The sequence below is a fragment of the Caenorhabditis remanei genome, chromosome V (genome assembly GCF_010183535.1).
Source record: "Caenorhabditis remanei strain PX506 chromosome V, whole genome shotgun sequence".
Taxonomy (NCBI): Eukaryota; Metazoa; Nematoda; class Chromadorea; order Rhabditida; family Rhabditidae; genus Caenorhabditis; species Caenorhabditis remanei.
The window spans coordinates 3,937,865-3,957,053 of record NC_071332.1 but is presented as its reverse complement, the minus strand read 5'-3'; the positions used below and the strand labels follow the sequence as shown (position 1 = coordinate 3,957,053).

General features: G+C 37.4%; 8 protein-coding genes across 8 annotated transcripts; 4 read left to right on the top strand and 4 right to left on the bottom strand.

The window, feature by feature from the left end:
• Positions 1-531: 531 nt before the first annotated feature.
• Positions 532-4,293, top strand: GCK72_017125 (uncharacterized protein; the record flags this gene model as incomplete). The annotated part of the gene is made up of 4 exons (XM_003091007.2): positions 532-602; positions 667-721; positions 2,093-2,535; positions 3,816-4,293. 4 exons carry the CDS (start codon positions 532-534, stop codon positions 4,291-4,293), a joined length of 1,047 nt encoding a protein of 348 aa, XP_003091055.2.
• GCK72_017126 (uncharacterized protein) lies at positions 3,694-4,050 on the bottom strand (the record flags this gene model as incomplete). The annotated part of the gene is made up of 1 exon (XM_053731896.1): positions 3,694-4,050. One exon carries the CDS (start codon positions 4,048-4,050, stop codon positions 3,694-3,696), a length of 357 nt encoding a protein of 118 aa, XP_053580809.1.
• A 202-nt stretch (positions 4,294-4,495) lies between the features above and the next one.
• GCK72_017124 (uncharacterized protein) lies at positions 4,496-5,273 on the bottom strand (the record flags this gene model as incomplete). Its single annotated transcript, XM_003091004.2, has 2 exons — positions 4,496-4,711; positions 5,178-5,273. The coding sequence occupies 2 exons, from the start codon at positions 5,271-5,273 to the stop codon at positions 4,496-4,498; spliced, it is 312 nt and encodes a 103-aa protein (XP_003091052.1).
• A 486-nt stretch (positions 5,274-5,759) lies between these two features.
• On the bottom strand, positions 5,760-6,082 carry GCK72_017123 (uncharacterized protein; the record flags this gene model as incomplete). Its single annotated transcript, XM_003091003.2, has 2 exons — positions 5,760-5,957; positions 6,005-6,082. 2 exons carry the CDS (start codon positions 6,080-6,082, stop codon positions 5,760-5,762), a joined length of 276 nt encoding a protein of 91 aa, XP_003091051.2.
• Positions 6,083-6,553: 471 nt separating this feature from the next.
• Positions 6,554-7,212, bottom strand: GCK72_017122 (uncharacterized protein; the record flags this gene model as incomplete). Its single annotated transcript, XM_003088387.2, has 2 exons — positions 6,554-6,790; positions 7,081-7,212. 2 exons carry the CDS (start codon positions 7,210-7,212, stop codon positions 6,554-6,556), a joined length of 369 nt encoding a protein of 122 aa, XP_003088435.1.
• An 893-nt stretch (positions 7,213-8,105) lies between these two features.
• Positions 8,106-8,538, top strand: GCK72_017121 (uncharacterized protein; the record flags this gene model as incomplete). Its single annotated transcript, XM_003091002.2, has 2 exons — positions 8,106-8,255; positions 8,305-8,538. 2 exons carry the CDS (start codon positions 8,106-8,108, stop codon positions 8,536-8,538), a joined length of 384 nt encoding a protein of 127 aa, XP_003091050.2.
• Positions 8,539-9,300: 762 nt separating this feature from the next.
• On the top strand, positions 9,301-13,562 carry GCK72_017120 (uncharacterized protein; the record flags this gene model as incomplete). Its single annotated transcript, XM_003091006.2, has 5 exons — positions 9,301-9,508; positions 9,574-10,137; positions 10,777-11,048; positions 11,679-12,550; positions 13,433-13,562. The coding sequence occupies 5 exons, from the start codon at positions 9,301-9,303 to the stop codon at positions 13,560-13,562; spliced, it is 2,046 nt and encodes a 681-aa protein (XP_003091054.2).
• Positions 13,563-13,829: 267 nt separating this feature from the next.
• GCK72_017119 (uncharacterized protein) lies at positions 13,830-18,994 on the top strand (the record flags this gene model as incomplete). The annotated part of the gene is made up of 7 exons (XM_003091005.2): positions 13,830-14,040; positions 15,036-15,344; positions 15,394-15,554; positions 16,806-16,943; positions 16,999-17,107; positions 17,779-17,876; positions 18,653-18,994. 7 exons carry the CDS (start codon positions 13,830-13,832, stop codon positions 18,992-18,994), a joined length of 1,368 nt encoding a protein of 455 aa, XP_003091053.2.
• Between the last annotated feature and the right edge of the window lie 195 nt (positions 18,995-19,189).

The following is a 19,189-nucleotide window of genomic DNA, read 5'->3' as shown; positions in this document are numbered from 1 at the left end:
CCGATTTTTCGCTTATTTTTTCAAGTTTTTACTAAAACTTTCAAATTTTTGAATAAAAAACTAAGAAGTTAGTGTTTTAAGCACGTTTTACAATTTAAACTTGAAAGTTTTCCTGAAAAATGAAAAGTTTTTAAATATACGGAAAGTACGGGAAATAAAAGTATTCCGGTTATTATTTAAATATTTCAACACAAACTATAAAAAACCTTAAAAATCCTTAATATTACGAAATTTCCTACAAAATTAAATTAAAATTTTAAAAAATCAATCATTTGAAAACGGAAAAAAGCCGATAAAGCGACGAGAGCAAAAGGTGTACACAACTCATGGTAGTAAAGAGGCTACACAGCGCAATTATTCCCCCCTTCTCAACAATGGCCTCCTGGCCGTCATTTCCCCATTTTCTCTTCCTCTTCCACCGCCAGCGTTTTCCACGTTCATTTGCGTGTTTGCATTGTGTATTTCCCCTCTCCTCCCTAGTCGAAAGCCAACATTATTTCCTCCGTTCCTCCTGAATCCCCCGCTGAAATTATGAGAAACCGAGAGAATCCAACGAAATGGGAGAGTTATAAACAGGTTATCACCGCAGTTTCAGCATATTGGTGCGTTTTTTGAGGGGAAAATTTTGGTTTTTGGAAAAATAAGACTAAATTGAAAATTTTGCAGGGTATTCTCGATCGGGTTGGTGTTCCTGAACAAATATCTGTTGTCTAGTGTAAAGGTGAGTGAACTTTTAGAAACGATTCAGAAAACTAACATTTTCAGAAAAAAAAGTTTTTAGCTGAAAATTTATCCGGATAAAAGGCAAAACTAGAAAAAATATCAAAAATTCAAATTTTCTGCTATTTAATGCTTTTATTTCTTCAAAAATTCAGCCGAAAGCGAACTTTTCAGATTTTGATTGAAAAATTTCAATTTTAAAAAACAGAAAACGGTTCAAATCTAGTGAAAATAAGTGAAAATCACCTAGTTTTTCGGCATTTTTTAAATAAAAATCTAAATTTTTTGAATTTTCCAGCGGAAATCTGCTAAAATCGATTTGAAATCGATAGAAACATGATTTTTTCGTTGAAAAAAGCGAAAAATACATAGAAAAGTTTGATTTTTTAGTCAAAGAACGATGAAACTTGACGAAAAATGTCATTTTTCGCTCATTTTTGTCTATTTTTGATCAAAAATTCGTCAAATTTCTCAATTTTCAATCTCAAAATGTTGAATTTTTCAATCGAAATCTGCTAAAATCGATTTGAAATCGATAGAAACAAAAAAAATTTGAAAGGAAACTCCACTTTTTCAGCCAAAAAACATTAAAATGCTCATTTTGGTCTATTTTTAACCAAAAATTTTTCATATCCCCGATTTTTAAGTTAAAAACCCTCAAAAATTCATCAAAAAATGCCCAATTTTTCACATTTTTGTTTATTTTTCACCAAAAATTTGTAAAATTTTTGTGATGAAGAGCTCAAATCGTTGGATTTTTCAGTCGAAAACTGCTGAAATCTTTTAAAATTCGATAAAAACTTTGATTTTTCCCAAAAAAAAACAAACAAATCGACAGAAAGCTTTGATTTTTCAGCCAAAAAATCAATTTTCGCTCATTTCTGTCTATTTTTAACCGAAAATTCGTCAAATTCTTCAAATTTTCGGTCTTTTTAAAGAGTTTAAAAACTTCGAAAATTCACAAGACACCAGTGAATTTTTCCCAAAACACCTCCATATTTCCAGCTAAAATGTTTGAATTTTTCAGCCGAAATCTGCGAAAAATTAAACGAAAAATGGCCAATTTTTCACATTTTTGTTCATTTTCTACCAAAAAGTCGTCAAATTTACTCTCATTTTTGTGATGTTTAGCTCAAATCGTTGGATTTTTCAGTCGAAAACTGCTAAAATCTTTTAAAATTCGATAGAAACTTTGATTTTTCAGCTAAAAAACCAATTTTCGTTCCTTTCTGTCTATTTTCAACCAAAAATGTTTTAAATCTCCGATTTTTAAGTTGAAAACCCTCAAAAATTTAACGAAAGGTGCCTCAATTTTCATATTTTTGTTCATTTTTCACCAAAAATTTGTCAAATTTTTCCCAACATGTTTCAGCTCGACGCGCCACTCTTCATCACCTGGTACCAATGTCTCGTCACCGTTTTCCTATGTCTCGCTCTTTCAAAAATCTCTAAAAACTACGGTATTTTCAAGTTTCCCTCGATGCCAATCGACGCAAAAATCAGTCGAGAAGTGCTTCCGCTCTCCGTCGTTTTCGTCGCAATGATCTCTTTCAATAATCTGTGTTTGAAGTATGTCGGTGTCAGTTTCTACTATGTCGGTCGGAGTCTGACGACCGTCTTTAACGTCGTCTGCACTTATCTGATTCTCGGACAGAAGACGTCCGGACAGGCAATTGCTTGTTGTGCTTTGATTATATTTGGATTCTTTTTGGGTGTCGATCAGGAGGGTGCCACCGGAACTTTATCGTATACTGGTGTCATTTTTGGAGTTTTGGCTAGTTTGTCGGTTGCGCTCAACGCGATTTATACAAGAAAGTAAGTGGTTTTAGGTGGAAAATTGTTTTAAAAAATTACCGTTTTTTGTTTAAAAATTCTCTAAAAACGCAATTTTTTCGTATAAGCCCGATACGCTTCTTCCAACCGCGCTCTACCGAAACCAAAGAGAATTGTGTGCGAAATTGAGAGACTCAGAGAAAAAGAGACATTTTTCAAGGGCATTTCGGTAGAGCGCGGCTGTAAGAACTGTGCCGAACTGATATGAAAAGTTTTTCAGAAGATTTTCAACTGAAAAATTGTGTTTTCTTAGTTTTATTCGGTCTCAAGAACATGAAAATTGCAATTTTCAAGATGAAACGCTCGAAAAAATCCATGAAAAGCCTGGAAAACCTCATTTTAAAGATTTAAAATCACATTTTTTAACGGCAAAATTAGGAAAATCCTGATTTTTATCTTAATGTCATATAAAAATTGCGATTTAACGTTAAAAACTGAATTTTTTCACTTTTCATTAGCAATTTTCAGCTTGAAAAATCTAATTTCCAGTTCAAAAATCTAGTTTTGCTTTCGAAAAAAAATTGAAAAATTTGAAAAATCAAACATTTTCGGCAAAATTTCGAGTTGATTTGTTCATTTTTTTTTTGGCAATTCAAGATTTTTTCACCGAGAAAACGCAATTTTTCAATCTAAAATCTTCAGAAAATCGGATTTTACTTGAAATTTTCCCGTTTTTTTTTTTTGAGAAATTCGTTATTTTTCGGATTTTTTTATGGTTTTGAGCCGAAAATTCGTGATTTTTCAAATTTTCGGAGTGAAAAACAAACATTTGAGCTGGAAATTGGATTGTTCAATGCGATTTATCGTTAAAAAACTGAATTTTTGCCCTTTTTTTTGCAATTTTTTGCTTGAAAAATCCGATTTCCAGCTTTAAAATCACTCCGAAAATGTGAAAAATTGGGAATTTTCGGAAAAATGTTTTAGCTGAAAAATTCGATTTTCAGAATATTTTCTATTGAAAAATTGCGTTTTCTCAGTAAAAATCACTTTTCCAGTTGAAAAATTCTGATTTTTCCACTTTTTTGGCAATGCTCAGCTTGAAAATCCGATTTTCTGAAGATTTTCGATAGAAAAATTCGGTTTTCTCAGTGAAAAAATCTTGAAAATCAGATTTTTGAGCATCAAGAACATGAAAATTAGCTATTTTCGTAATAAAAACGCTCTAAAATTCAGATTTTTCCATGGGATATCCCTGAAAATCCCATTTTTTACTCCAAAATTTGAGTTTTCCAGCTTTTCACTATAAAAAAAATCAATTCCAGAGTGCTCTCCTCGGTCGGCGATTGTCTGTGGCGTCTGACGATGTACAACAATTTGAACGCCCTCGTCCTCTTCCTCCCTCTGATGCTTTTCAACGGAGAATTCGGCGCCGTCTTCTACTTTGACAACCTCTTCGACACTACCTTCTGGATTCTGATGACGTTCGGTGGAATCTTCGGATTCATGATGGGCTACGTCACCGGGTGGCAGATTCAGGCGACGTCTCCGTTGACTCATAATATATCTGGAACTGCGAAAGCCGCCGCTCAGACTGTGATGGCTGTCATGTGGTATTCTGAAGTGAAGACGATGCTCTGGTGGACTTCTAACTTCGTCGTGCTATTCGGATCCGCAGCTTACACCTATGTCCAGAAGCGAGTTATGGATAAGAAGAATTCTGGAGCATCCCCGGCGAGTCAAGCGAAATCCGACGAGATTAAACTTCTGGGAAGAGATGGAGAGGCAGAGGAATCCGTCTAAAACTAACTATTTTTTATTATTGATTTTCGCATTTAATTCACTTTTCTTCCTGTGCAATCGGTGTATGTGTGGTGTGATATAAGGTAGCCATGGCTTTTAAGCGTTTAATGTAATTAGTATATTTTGGTAATTAACATTTATTAATATATGACAAAGTATAGTACAGCGTGTGGAGATTCAAATAAATACAAAACTTGGAGGCTTATCCTCCGAACCCGTAGAGGGTTCTTCCTTGACGTTTCAGAGCGTAGACGACGTCCATCGCGGTGACAGTCTTCCGCTTAGCGTGCTCGCAATAGGTGACGGCGTCACGGATAACGTTCTCGAGGAAGACTTTGAGAACTCCGCGAGTCTCCTCGTAGATGAGTCCAGAGATACGTTTGACACCACCACGACGAGCGAGACGGCGGATGGCGGGCTGGAAAATAGGAAATCTTTAGATTTTTAGCGTAAAAATCGAGTTTTTAGAGGTTTTTTTTGTTGAAAACTCGAGTTTTTCGATGATTTTTGAAGAAAAATGGCAATTTTTCGCTGAAACTACGATAAAATAGGCTAAAAATCCAAATTTCATATTAAAAAATTACAGTAATCCGGAGAAATCGTGGCGAGACCCAAATAACTTATTTTTAGCTAATTTCCAGTCATTTTTCGATGAAATTTCGAGTTAAAATCAATTTTTACATTGAATTGAACAGATAATTGAAATTTTAGGCAGGAAATTCGCAAAAATTCGAGAAAAATCTTCTTTAAAATTCTTTAACTACAGTAACCCTCGAAATCGTGGCGAGACCCAAAAGCCACGTTTCACCTCTTTTTGGGTTGAAAAAGTCGATTTTCAGGCTATTTTTAATCTAATTTTCTCACGAAACCCGGGATTTTCTCACCTTTGTGATTCCCTGGATATTGTCTCGAAGGACTTTACGATGGCGCTTGGCACCTCCCTTTCCGAGTCCTTTTCCTCCTTTTCCACGTCCGGACATTATCGATTTTTTGTATTAGCGATGGGGATTAGTGGGAAACAAAAACTGAAAGAGATATCGAGCAGATGGCGTAAATAAACGTCACACACGGGCAGCTTTTATAGTGAGCGGAGTGGGCGGAGTCAGTTTGAACCACCCTGTCGGGACACATCGAGAGAGAAAACGGACGGCGAATAGCGAGGTGGCCGAGGGGAGAGGCGAGCGCGGGAAATTGAAGAGTTTGAATGTGGCGGATTGATTTTTTGAAGGAAACTGATGGAAAAAAATGGTAAAATTCGGAAAAAATCGGTTGAAAGTTCTAAAAATCCGTCTGAAATGAGCGAAAACCCTGTAAATTTAGTGAAAACAGATTTATTTTTGAAAAAATCGACAAAAAAGATTTACAGTGAGGATCAGACAAAATGAGTTTTTTTAGAAGAAAAAAAATCGGTAAAAAATGATAAAAGAGATCTTCAAAACGCCAAAAAATCGATAAAAATCCGATATTTATGCCTTATTCGAGCTGCCCTCTCCCCCATTCTTCGGCTCCGATGACTTCTGCTCCTCCCCATCGTCATCAGATTCCACTTGAACGTCTCCATACTTCTCCTTAGCGACTTTATTGAATTCAGTGTTGGTGGCTTCGCGGAGGGTGGCGAGAAGCGCCGGGTCCAGAGCCATTCCTTCTGGAAGACCGCCGCCGATCTGGAAAATTTGAATTATCTTTTAAAATAATGTTTTAAATAAGTTACCTCCTTGAGCAAGTCCTCGAATTGTTTGTTGCTCAATTGCAACTTCTTATTTCCTCCTTTCTTTGTGTTTTTTGGCATTCTTGCAAGAGCGGTTGGTGTAGAAACGAACTGGTTGCACAACTGGTGTGCCGACGTCGCTTATATAGCCGTGTGCGGTGGCTGGGCGGAGTCTGGGAAAGGCCTGTCAGGGCGGATGAGGGTAGGATCGGTTTTTGCAGACTTGTTCTAGATTTTCAATTCTAAAACTCAAACTCCGAATCTTGTTCAAAATCGTTATTAGGCTAAAGGCGTCGGGCTAAAAGGCTTACTTCCGTTCACGCAGAAATAGACTCTACAAATCTAGAATGTTCTATACTACCTTAAACAGAGCCCTTCATCATCCGATAAGATTGAACCCAGCCTTTGATCCTTCTAGCCCAACATTCATCCTGCAAAAAGTTCCGAAACCCGCTGGTCTCACTTGACTCACAACATTTTTAAAGCTTTTTTATTGTGCAAAAAACGTACAAAGAATAAATAAATACAAAATGAAGATCATCAGCATCAAAATTATTTGCTCGAGGTGTACTTGGTGACAGCCTTGGTTCCCTCGGAGACGGCGTGCTTGGCGAGTTCTCCCGGAAGGATCAGACGAACGGCCGTCTGGATTTCACGAGACGAGATCGTCGAACGCTTGTTGTAGTGAGCAAGACGAGAGGCTTCGGCAGCGATGCGCTCGAAGACGTCGTTGACGAACGAATTCATGATTGACATAGCTTTCGAGGAGACTCCGGTGTCAGGGTGGACCTGGAAATGGAGAATTTGGAATTTGGCTTTAAAATCGAATCTATGAGCTGAAATGCAAGTCTCGCTATTGAGCCACAGATCGCGCTAGAGGGATTGAACCCGATGTACAAAGTCGCGAGTCCGCAAAAAGCTGCCGGCTCTGGACCGCTCTATTCCGATTTGTGGTTCCAGTTCTTGGAACTCAACTCATTGAAATCTACATCTTGAAGCGAGTAAACGCGCCTTTTCGAAACGTTTCGTCAAATATTTCATCATTCCGCTCTACAAGTTGTCTGAAACTTCCAACTAACCTGCTTGAGAACACGGTAGATGTACACCGAGTACGACTCCTTTCTGGCGTGCTTTCGCTTCTTGTCAGTCTTTGGCTTTTGGGTCTTCGCCGCCTTCTTGGCTCCCTTAGCAGACGGTTTTGGTGGTGCCATGATGAGTTTAGTTGAATTGGGTCAAAAAGGGAAAAAGAACGAGAGAAATCGATGAGATGTGCTAGATTCACACAACGCGTTTCGCGTCGCGTGCCCCTCCGCTTTTATACTGGCGAGCGGTGGCGACGCCCTCGGCCACCGGAGAACAGGCCCCGCCCCCACCGCACGAAATGTATAAATAGCGGGGCGCGCGTGCGCGTGGCGTACCTCGTTTTGCATCGATTTGTTCTCAGTTTTCCGCTTCCAACTCACATGTTCGAGGTGTCAGGGAAAATAAACATATTTTCCTCTTATTTTTCACTAGAAACTCGCTTACAAACCTCATTTTCGCTTAGAAAATAGACCCCAAAACGTAGAAGTCTACTCATCTGATCCCTGGTTGGCTCTGAGAACGTTAAAGAGTCACGGGTCAGGCTAGATGGCTATGGATGGCAAGACGCTATCATAGGGTTGCGAAATACGATGGTTGAAACGTGCCTAACTCGCTCAAAACTAAAAGTTTTGAGCTGAAAATATACCAAAACGTAGATCTCGGAAAGCTCTATGGTTGTGAGCACCTATGAGCCGGATGACGAATCGTGGACCCAGTCATCCGACCCGAACAATGTCAGACAGAGAAATCGCCGAGATCTGTATATCTTTTCCAGCTTCTATTTTTTCAGCGGGGACAGTAAAAAACTGATATCCGGAAAAGTCTCTATGCGTCTTTAACCACAGTTTTTCGGGAGCCCAGTGATCTGATACCGATCCCAGAGCTGACGCAAAGATGATCAAATGCGTATCATCTTCATTAGATCTTCGTAATCTTTTCGCTGGAAAATTTCAATTTTTGAAATTTCGAACCAATTCTCTTGAACTTTCCATATTTCCAGCCCATCAACAATCAATCGATAATGTCGGGACGTGGAAAGGGAGGAAAAGCCAAGACCGGAGGAAAGGCCAAGTCACGCTCATCACGTGCCGGGCTCCAGTTCCCAGTCGGACGTCTTCACCGTATCCTTCGCAAGGGAAACTACGCTCAACGCGTCGGAGCCGGAGCACCGGTAAGCTGACTTTTTATAGAGTTTTTTTTCTATTTCATATGATTTCCAGGTCTACTTGGCGGCGGTTCTCGAATACCTCGCCGCTGAAGTGCTCGAGTTGGCTGGAAACGCCGCACGTGACAACAAGAAGACTCGTATCGCACCGAGACATCTTCAACTCGCCGTTCGCAACGACGAGGAGCTCAACAAGTTGTTGGCTGGAGTCACTATTGCTCAGGGAGGAGTTCTCCCGAACATTCAGGCCGTTTTGTTGCCAAAGAAGACCGCTGGAGACAAGGAATAATTGTTTCGGATGTGTTGGCGCTTTACAACCCGTTTGAAAGATACTCTGTTTTGAATAATTTATATTTTTGTCATCCCAAAATTTGTCTGAAACTGTAAAAATGTCATTTTTCCGGAATAAAACCTATTTTTGAGTCAATTCTTCGATTTATTCCACTGAAAATACACCAGTACGACGCTCCGAACTCCCGCCTTAGAGAGTGTGCGGTGGGCTTGCAATAAACCATGCCGCATGCGAAAAGTGGGCGGGGCGACACTTTCATGATGTTCTCACTCAATAAAATATTTGTTTTTGACGGTTTCTGGCGGTTTTTTCATGGTTTTTTTCTTGTTTTTATCAATTTTACGTTGTTTTTTAATAGATTTATCACAAAAAATGCAGATTTTTGTCGCAAAAATTGCATAATGTTGCAAAAATGCAAAAAAACGCTGAAAAACCATGAATATCTGAGAGAAAATTGTTGAGATCGTTTAAAACAATATTTACCGATGGAATGCGTTAAGTTTTTGTCAGAAATTTCTGCAGAAATCACTTTTTTTGCGATATTCTATCATTTTTTTCAGAAAAATGTTTTTTTTTTTCAATTTACGTTCTATCAAAGTTTCTTACTGTTCTAAATACTTGATTAAACCCGTAAATTCCTCTTTTCCGGCTAAATGTCTCGATTTTTTCTTCAAAATCCCTATTTTTTTCAATAAATCGATTTTCTTATTATTATTTTTTGTCTTCTATCCAAAAACTCTTTATTCCAAATTTCCAGCCATGAATTCCGACGATGACATGATCGAAGAGGAGGACTCATACGAGGAGTCGGAGGCGACAATGATATTCGCAGCAGAAATGAAAAAACAGTTCAAAAAGGAGTTCCCATTGAAGGCAGAAACCGAAAAACGGCGGAAAGAGGAGGCATTTAGGCGGCACGCACCGAAAGAGGCCAGAAAATTGAATTTCGACATCACTTTATCACCAGGTACGTGGATTTTCAGCGATTTTTGTCAATTTTCAACAATTTTCATCAAAATTTTCGATTTTAAGAGCCCTCCGAACTTATCAAGGCAAAAAGCGACAAAGAAAACGCTCAAAGACAGCTAAATTCTCTTCGTGAAGAGCACGAGAGGCTAAAAGAGATGTTGAAGGCGAAAGAAGCGAAACTGGCGGAGAAATCAATAGATTCCGAGGCGAATCGAGAGAGAATTCTCGATTTACAAGAGAGATGTGAGCTTTTGAAGCAGGAAAAGGACGAAACAGCGCAGGAATACAATCAATCTTTGGAGATTTGGACACAATTCGGCAAGAAATACTATACATGGTTCAATCTCGCCAGTTCTCAGCTAGATGCCGTCAAAACTTATGTGAAATCGGATGGAAAATTCGATAACGAAGAGGAAATTCATCGGCTGAACTCAATGCCTAGAAATATGTTGAGAACACTGGAGAATTTTGATTTTGAGGAGGAGACTGTGGAAATGTTGGGTGCTGGAAGTGTTCAGGAGTATGATGGCGTCGAGTTTGAGGTTAGAAGACGTGCGGAATCGCCGGAAGCTGTGGTTGAGGCGGTGAGAAGGGCGGATGTGTCGGCGGCGAATTTTACTATTCCTCGTAAGTTATTTTCAGGAAAAAACGCGAAAAATTCGGGTCGAAATGTGGTTTTAACAGATTTGTTTAGGTTTGAAACCGGTTTTCAAGCGATATCCGGGAAAAACTGTTTTTTTCTCACGAAAAATTTGACAATTTGCGTTTTTCAAGACAAAAAATCAGGTTTTTCAACTCAAAAACCCAATTTTTCAAGTAAAACTCTTCAGAAAATTGGACATTTCAGCTAAAATTGAAATTTTGCCAAAAACGGACGTTTTTATTGAAAAACTGAATTTTCAGGCTGAAAATTGCCAAAAAGTGGAAATATTCAGATTTTTCGCAATTTTTATTCAAAGTTCAAGAAAAATTTCAGGATTTTTCAACTGGAAAAGTGTTTCTTTTATACAACTGCGCTCTGTCGAAATGTTCTTGAAAAATGCCTCTTTTTCTATGATTCTCTCAATTTCGAACACTTCGGTTTCGGTAGAGCGCGGTTGTAAGAAGCGTGTCGTGCTAATAGAATCATCGAATTTGGATTACTTCGAAGTGAATGACTATTTTTGACTAAAATTAGCTGGAAATGGAAGTTTTCCTGATTTTTTAGAATAAAAAACAGCTTTTTTCAACGAATATTCCATTCAAAAACGTCCATTTTCCTTCCAGATTCCAACCAAACCATTCTCGATGACACCGCCAACAACACACTGATGCAAGAGGATCAGACAATGATGACCGACGGATGTCCGGCGAATCGATCGCTTATCGATTACGAGAAGGACGATAAGATTCAACGTCTTCTGCTGGAGAACAGTGTGCTGAAAGACCGATTGAATGTGTCGATGGGACGAGCGGAGAAGTCAATGTTGATGGAGGAGAAGAATAGAACGTTGGAATTCGAGAAGAAGACACTTCAATCGCAGTTGGATAACTCTTTTGTTAGTTTTCAGAGAGAATTGGATGAGAAAAATGATGAAAATCTATAGAATTTGTGTCGAAAACTGGAAAATTAGCATTCATATCGCTTTTTTCAGCTATAAATGCTCATTAGTAGTCATTTAGCTGTAAAATTCGTCAAAAACTAAAGTTTTCACTTATTTTGGCCAAAAAATGGTCTTATTGAGCTGAAAATTGTTATTTTTTTGGTCATTCCGCTGTAAAACTGCCCTAATAGAGGACACAGTTTTACCTATTTTCGCTGTTTTTCATAATAATTTAGCAAAAAAATTGAAGAAAATCGCGATAATTGATCCAAAAACTGTGAAAATCTCGTTCAGACACAGATTTTCACAGTTTTTGACCTATTTTCACCATTTTTCATATTAATTTACCGAAAAAATTGAAGAAAATAGCGAAAATTGATCCAAAAACTGTTGAAATCTGTGTCAGCGCAAGAAAAAACTCTGCGTCTCTCGCCGATTCTCTCTCGTTTGCGGTGGGGCGCAGTTTCTATAAAAATGCTCGACTGATATGAAAAACGATTTTTGTTTTATTAGACCAAAAGCCCTAAAAATATCATTAAAATCCTAATTTTGACCCCGTAAAACCCAAATTTCTCAATTTTCCAGGGAGAAATCGAGGCGTTGCGTATCGGCCGAGCCCGCGACATCTTCAAAATCGACGAAAAAGTGTCCACTGAATCGGACAACTCTGCGAAACAAATGCAACTTCTCGACCGTATCACAGAGCTCATCAAGAAGAATAATCAGTTGGAGAAGGATTTCGAGGCGGCGACGTCGAGAATGACAAAGATAATGAGAGAGAGTACGGATTGTGAGCGGAGAAATGAGCGATTGGAGGACGCTTTTTCGAATGAACGGGTAAAAAACCAAGAGTTGGAAAGGGAAAGAGACGAGTTGGCTGATAGGATTGCGGAGCAGAATGAGGAGGTGGAACGGCTCAAAGAGCAGCTGGAAGATGTGATGAATCGAACGGTTAAGGTGGCAGAAGAGCCTACTTTCTCATCGACGACGTTGGGGGCTCCAGGAGACAAAGAGACTGACGCTGGTGATAACACAAAGATATTCCATATGGCTATGAATCCATTCCAAGCAGCTCGGGCAGAGTATCAAGAGAGCAAGAAACGAAAACTGACGGATGCTCCAGATGGAGCAGCTCAACTCCGTGAAGAGCAGATGGCAGAGCTCGAGGATCGGCTGGAATTGGTGACTCGCGAGAAGAAAGTTCTGGAAGATAGCTACAATCTCCATAAAGATTTGGCTTCGAAATTCCGCCAAGCTTGTATTGCACTCACTGGTCTTCAGATCAAACTGAAAGACGCTGATGAGGGTATTTGTACGGTGCAGAGTGAGTACGAAGGGGGTTCGGATAATCATTTTGTGTTCAAATACTTCTATGGAACGCCCAGAATTGATATGTTGGATGTGAAGAGTGACGCGTCGGAGGAGATGATTCAGAAGTGGGAACCGTTGATGAAGAAGTGAGTTTGAGGGGGAGGGGGAGAGCACCCAAACTAGCTAAAATAAAGGAAACATCGAATTTTTGAGTGGGAAACCCGTAGTTTTCAATGAAAAACTGAAGGAAAATGACAATTTTGACTAAAAATACAGCTTTTTCGATAATAATCTAGCTGAAAATCCGAAAAAAAAAATTATCAAATCTCATTCAAAAAGCTTTTTCTATAAAAAAGATCAGAAAATTGTCAAAAATCTCCATTTTTCGGTATGAAAACATTGAAAAGACCGCAGTCTTCACAGTTTTAACGACATTTTTCTCGAAATCTGTTGAAAATTACAAAAGTTTGGGATTTTTGTGTTTTCAGCTGCAAATTCAGAATTTCCGATCTGAAAATCTGAAATAGAGGAAAAATTCATATTTTTTTTAAGTAGAAAAACCAGTTTTCAGTGAAAAACTTGTTAAAAATGGTAATTTTGACCAAAAATATAGCATTTTCGATAATAATCTAGCTTAAAATCTGAAAGCACATTCCGTTTTTCACAGCAATTTGAAAGTTAGAAGTTATTTGCGATTTTTGTGTTTTCAGCTAGAAATTCCTATTTTTGCCTTTTTTGTGATTTTTCTCTGGAACTGTGAAAACTGCTTTCTGTTAAATGGTTTTATACAAACATAGAGATTATTGACAATTTTCAGATCTTTTTCAGAAAAACGTGTTTTCAGCTGGAAATTTCAATTTTTTTTGACTATTTTAGCCGATAATTTACCTTTTTCGACGATAATGGTGTTAATCTGAAAAAAAAATGAAAAAAAAAGAGAAACTTACTTAAATCTTATTCAAAAAAGGGTTTTCTCTGAAAAAGGTCTGAAAGTGGTTACACTCTCTATCAAAATCCCTAATTTCCAGATACATTGGCGAACGCAACTCGATTCCGGCGTTCCTCGCGGCGATGACTCTTGACTTGGAACAAGAACGAGACTTCGACGAGACAATGCACGAGAGGACACACACTTTCAGTGTTCTACACGAAGATTAACTCAATTGCATCCATTTCTTCTCTTTCTGATATCATTTAGTCCATTTGAATTCGTTTTTCTTCAAAAAAAAGCTAAAATTTTCACTTTTTACACTATTTCCCCCCACTGTTCCTCGTATTTTTTCCACTGAAAAACGTGTATAAACGTTCTCATTCCCATTTCTCTCCATCTGTAATTTCTATTCTTTCTGATTCAATGTTTTATCCATGAAACTATAATTATCTTTTCTCTATAACCCCTTTACCCCATTTTTCACCATAATCCAGATGACGTCGTCATCATCATCTTCCCCAAAAATCAGTGACGTCTCCTATATCTCTGAATTCGTTTCGAAATATCAGAAAGGAATGGAAATGTCATTTGTGATTGACGGGAAGTCGAGAGTGTGCGAGTTCAATCAAAAAATGGGAAGTGTGGCGATCCTTTTGTTTCATAAGGAGAGGAATCAGTTCTTGTTGGTTCGCCAGTTTAGACCAGGTACCAGGAAATTTGAAGTTTTTGAAGGAAGAAAACTTGATTTTTGTCGAAAAATTGCGAAAAACGATCATTTTTGAAGCGACTTTTGCTGAAAATCGGCAGAAAATAGTATTGGTGGCCTCACTTTTGCAATTTTTCGGTTGGAAACTGATTTTTTGTTCAAAAAATGTTTTGCGCGGAAAAATCAAATTTATTAAAAAATATCATTCTTCGATCGAAAATGTCTATTTTTCATCAAAAATCATTTAAAAATGCACTTTTTGTTCTAAAATTGATTTTTTAGTCTAATTTCTCATTTTTATCATTAAAAACGGAGAACAGACACTTTTCCAGCCATTTTCGCTAAAAATTCACAAAAATTCGAATTTTAGTTAAAAATGCCAATTTTTGATAAAAAATTTCAATTTTCCGTTTGAAAAACATTGAAAAATTCTCATTTTTCCCCAATTTTCGCTAAAAAACGTGGAAAATTTACCCATTTTCCAGCTATCTGGACTTAAAACAGACCAAAATGTTGAAATTTCTTTGAAAAATATATATTTTCGATTAAAAAATGTCTATTTTTCTTGATTTTTGTTTTAAAAACATTCAAAAATCTTCAATTTCTGTTCTAAAATTGATATTTTTGTCTTAAAAATACAAACAAAAAACTATTTTCCAGATATTTTCACGAAAAACACACATTTTACAAAAGAAAAGTTTAAGGAATTACGCGAAAAACAGCAATTTTCTTTGTTTTTCATCAAAAAACATTGAAAATTGCTCATTTTTTCAGAAAATTTCACTAAAAACTAGTAAAAAATCGTGTTTTCTCCTCCGTTTCAAACTGACCAAAATGTAAAAATTACTTTGAAAACTATCAATTTCCGATCAAAAAGTCTATTTTTTCGTTCAGAAAATGCCAATTTCCATGCATTTTTTCTAAAACACCTGAAAAATTTCCTGATTTTTCAGCAAATTTTTCTAAAAATCCAGAAAAATCCCCTCATTTCCAGCAATATTCACCTCTCACATCGCGAATCTTCCCGAGAATCACGGCAAAGAATTCTCGGATATCGAATGGACAAGCTACGATACAGAAGTCGGTTTCACCATTGAACTGTGTGCGGGTCTAATCGATAAAGAGGGTCTGACACCTCGTCAGATCGCATCGGAAGAGATTTCAGAGGAATGTGGATATCGAGTGGATTCAGATGATCTCATTCATATTGTCACATTCATTGTGGGCGCTCATCAATCTGGAAATTCTCAACATTTATTCTATGCGGAGATTGATGAAACGATGAAAATTAGTGAGGGAGGAGGTAATTAGTGATTAATTAATTAATAATAAGGTAATTAATAATAACCTAGGTAATATTCTGGATGGAGAAGTCATCACTAAAGTATTTTATTCTCTGGAAGACGCTATGAGAATTGCAAGACCGGGAAGAGGAGAACACGCTGAGGTCAAGGGACCCCCGGGGGTCATCTTCGCATTCCAGTGGTGGTTTTTTATTTTGGATCCGACCAAGGTGAGAGCAAGTGAAAAATTTGAGCCAAAAAGCAGTTTTCTAGCACAATTTTGAGCAAAATAAAGCACTTTGGGGTAATTTTGCTCAAAAATCGGCAAAAAATTCGAATTCTGGCTTAAAATGACCGTGGAATTCAGGATTTTCGGATAAAAAGCTCAAAATCAAGGAATTGAAACATTCAACTGAAACATGCGATTTTCAGACAGTTTTTCATTGAAAAATTGAGAAAATCGGGCAAAAAACGTGTTTTTCAGATACTTGTTAATAGAAAAGTTGTGTCATTCCCCTGAAATTTGAGTGGAAAATGGGGTTTCAGACAGTTTTTCACCGAAAAATTGAGTTTTTTGACAAATTTTCAAAGAAAAAATCAGATTTTTAACATTTTTTCATGAAATTTGACGGAAAAATGTGGTTTTTCAGACAATTTTTCATCGATTTTTTGCATCTGAATTTTGTGTGGAAAATGTGATTTTCAGACAGTTTTCCATTGAATAGCCGTTTTATCGGAATATCGAGTTTTATCTGAAATTCAAGTGGAAAATGTGATTTTTAGACGGTTTTTCATTAAAAAATCATGATTTTCACTAAACTTGAGTGGAAAAATCCGTTTTTTAAGAATATTTTTATCGAAAAATAGTTTTTATCTGAATTTTGGTGGAATTTGGGTTTTTCAGACTGTTCTTAATGGAAAAATTGAGTTTTTATCTGAAAATCAGACCAAAAATATATTTTAAGATACTTTTCAATAGGAAAGTTGTGCTATTTCCCGGAAATTCAAATCAAAAACTTGAGTTTTCACAAATTTTGAGTGGAAAAATCGGATTTTTAGAATGTTTTTCAACGAAAATTATAGTTTTCATTTGAAGTTTGAATGAAAAATATGATTTTCAGACGATTTTAAAGTGAAAAGTCTTGTTTTTTGATGAGTTTTCGGTAGAAAATGTAATATTGAGACGGTTTTTCATCGAAAATCCAGTTTTTGCCGGAAAAAAACGCGAGAAGCATGTGATTTTCAATCATTTTTCGCCTCGAAATCAACTTTCTCTCGAGATTTTTCCGATTTTGTGCTTATTTTCGCTGAAAATTGAAGTTTCTTCACCTATTTTAAAAAGCTGAGTTCCGGAGGTTCGGGTCGCAGTTTTCCCCCTCTAAATCCTATGAAAATGTCTTAAAATCGTCGGAATTTCACAAAAATTTTAGTGAAAAATTCAAAAAAAATTGTCAAAACTGACCGAATCCAACAATTTCCAGAAAGGTCTCATCGCTCGCCCACCAACCGACTACGAGTGGAAACCGTATAATCCGAAACCCATTCACAGCATCGAATTCTCAACGGATTTCGACAAGAAAAAGTACGGATTCAATCCGAAACGGATGACTTTCACTATGGTATTCCCCCCTCATTGAAGGAAAAATCGGAAATTTTGAATTATTTTAATTCTAGAACGGAATAACTCGAAACTGGGATCTCGCATTATGTCCGAATACCACCACGTGTATTCTTGTGGATATGGCCAAGAAGCATCTCGTTTTATTGCAGAAAATGAGAGCTCGTAAGTGTCAAAATTCAAAGAGACTTGAGATTTTTGACTCCGACCATTTTTCGCAAATCGTGCAAAAAATTGCACGTTTTTTTGACTGAAAAATATGATTATCAAGTCGAAAATCGAATTTCTGACTGAAAAAAATGAGTTTTCATAAGAAAATTCAGCGATTTTCAGCATTTCCAGAACGAAAAATGGCAAAATTTAAGAAGAGATGGCTGACTCCGCCCATTTTTCGCAGCTGCTTGAAAAAAAATTTGATTTTCTGGTTTTTTGACTGAAAAATTTGATTTTTGACCGAAAAAAACGAAGCTTCAGAAGGAATTTCTGCGATTTTCAGCATATCCAGATCGAAAAATACTCAAAAATAAGCCAAAATTCACATTTTTCGATAGATTATATTATTTTTAGAGTGAAAAATGCTGAAAATCATCTAAAAATCGTCCAAAAACTCGGCAAATTTTTCAAATGAAAACCAAATTTTCGTGAAGTTCCAGAGCATTTTTAGCCAATTTTTGAGCCCAAAACTCGATTTTCAGTGAAAAACCGAGTTTCTACCTAATTTTCAGACTATTTCAGCTCAAACACCTCATTTTCACAGCCAAAATTTGGACGATTCCTTAGAAAAGTTCTTTAAAAAGTGGGCGGAGCTTAATGTATTACTAATCCCCAATTTCCAGCGGTATTCATTGGTCGAAGCCGTGCAATGCCTGAGAACACTGGAAAATCGTTGGAGGAGATTCAATTCTGGAAATATGATGCGAATATGGCGTATACGGTAGGTGTCGGATGTTTTTGAGCTATTTTTAAATCCAATTCCGAGATTTTTTAGCTCATTTTGAGCATTTTTTACCATTTTCTAACGATTTTTGAGAGTTTTTTGAGTGAATTTTCAAATAAAAAACTCTCCGTGACCTTGAAACCCCTACTAGAAAAGTTCGGTCAGCGAGCTGGACCTGCATCATTTTTTTTTTCAAATTGACTTTAAAAATTGTCGAAATTCGTTTGAAAATGCTCAAAACTATCCGCTTCTTACAAACGCGCTCTACTGAAACCGAAGAGAGAGAGAGAGAGAGAGTGTGAAAAAATTGAGAGACTCAGAGAAAATGAGACATTTTCCAAGAACATTTCGGTGGGGCGCAGTTGTAAGAACAGTGTCGAGCTGAGAGACCCCCTCAGATTCCGAGGAAGAAAAATTCCCGGGAAAATGGGCGGAGTTTCAACTGCAATTTCGCCGTATGGTTCTTTAGATGTCTAAAATGTGCCGATTTCTTGAAGTGAGAGGCTTGAAAACGTTTTTACAAGATTTCTAGTAGGTGATTCTATATATTTGCGGAAAAAACTATACTGAAATTCGTCCATGAAATAAAACGTTAAATCGCTGAAAAAGAGCGCGGCGATGTTGCAGTTGAAACTCCGCCCATTTTCCCGTGAACTTTTCTTCCTCGGAATCGGGGTCTCTGAGCTAATATTCGAAATTGATCAGAAAATGTGAAAATCACTTCCAAAATGATTTTAAAACGGCAATTTTTGCAATTTTTGTACAATTTTCAGCTGGAACTCGTCGTGAATCGTGTCCCCGACTACGAGGACCCGCGTAAATTCGTGCGAATCGCCGTCAAACAACTCGGCTACGATCTCCCAGAGGAATCATTCCACCTTCAGGCGAAATGTATTCCAGGAATCGGACAATCCGGTGACACTCAATTCATTTACACTGCCGACGTGAGTAAGGCGAGAGTGTGTGAGAAAGAAGAGGACGAAGACGTCGAGGAGATTCGAATTCCATTCAATGATTTGGCTTCGTTGTACAAACAACACTTGGTTGGACCTCCGACCACTTATTATGCCATCGGATTCGTGTTGGATCAATTGTTGGATAGAGATGTTCTTTAATTCATTAAATTTTTGATTTTCTCATGATTTTTCCACATTTTTCCACATTTTACTCCATTAAAATCGGCTGAAAATGAGATTTTTACTGTGTTTCCACCCAAATTGCTTCTTACAACGGCGCTCTATCGAAACCCAAGAAATTGTGTGCAAAATTGAGAGACTCAGAGAAAAAGAGGGCATTTCGGTGGAGCGCAG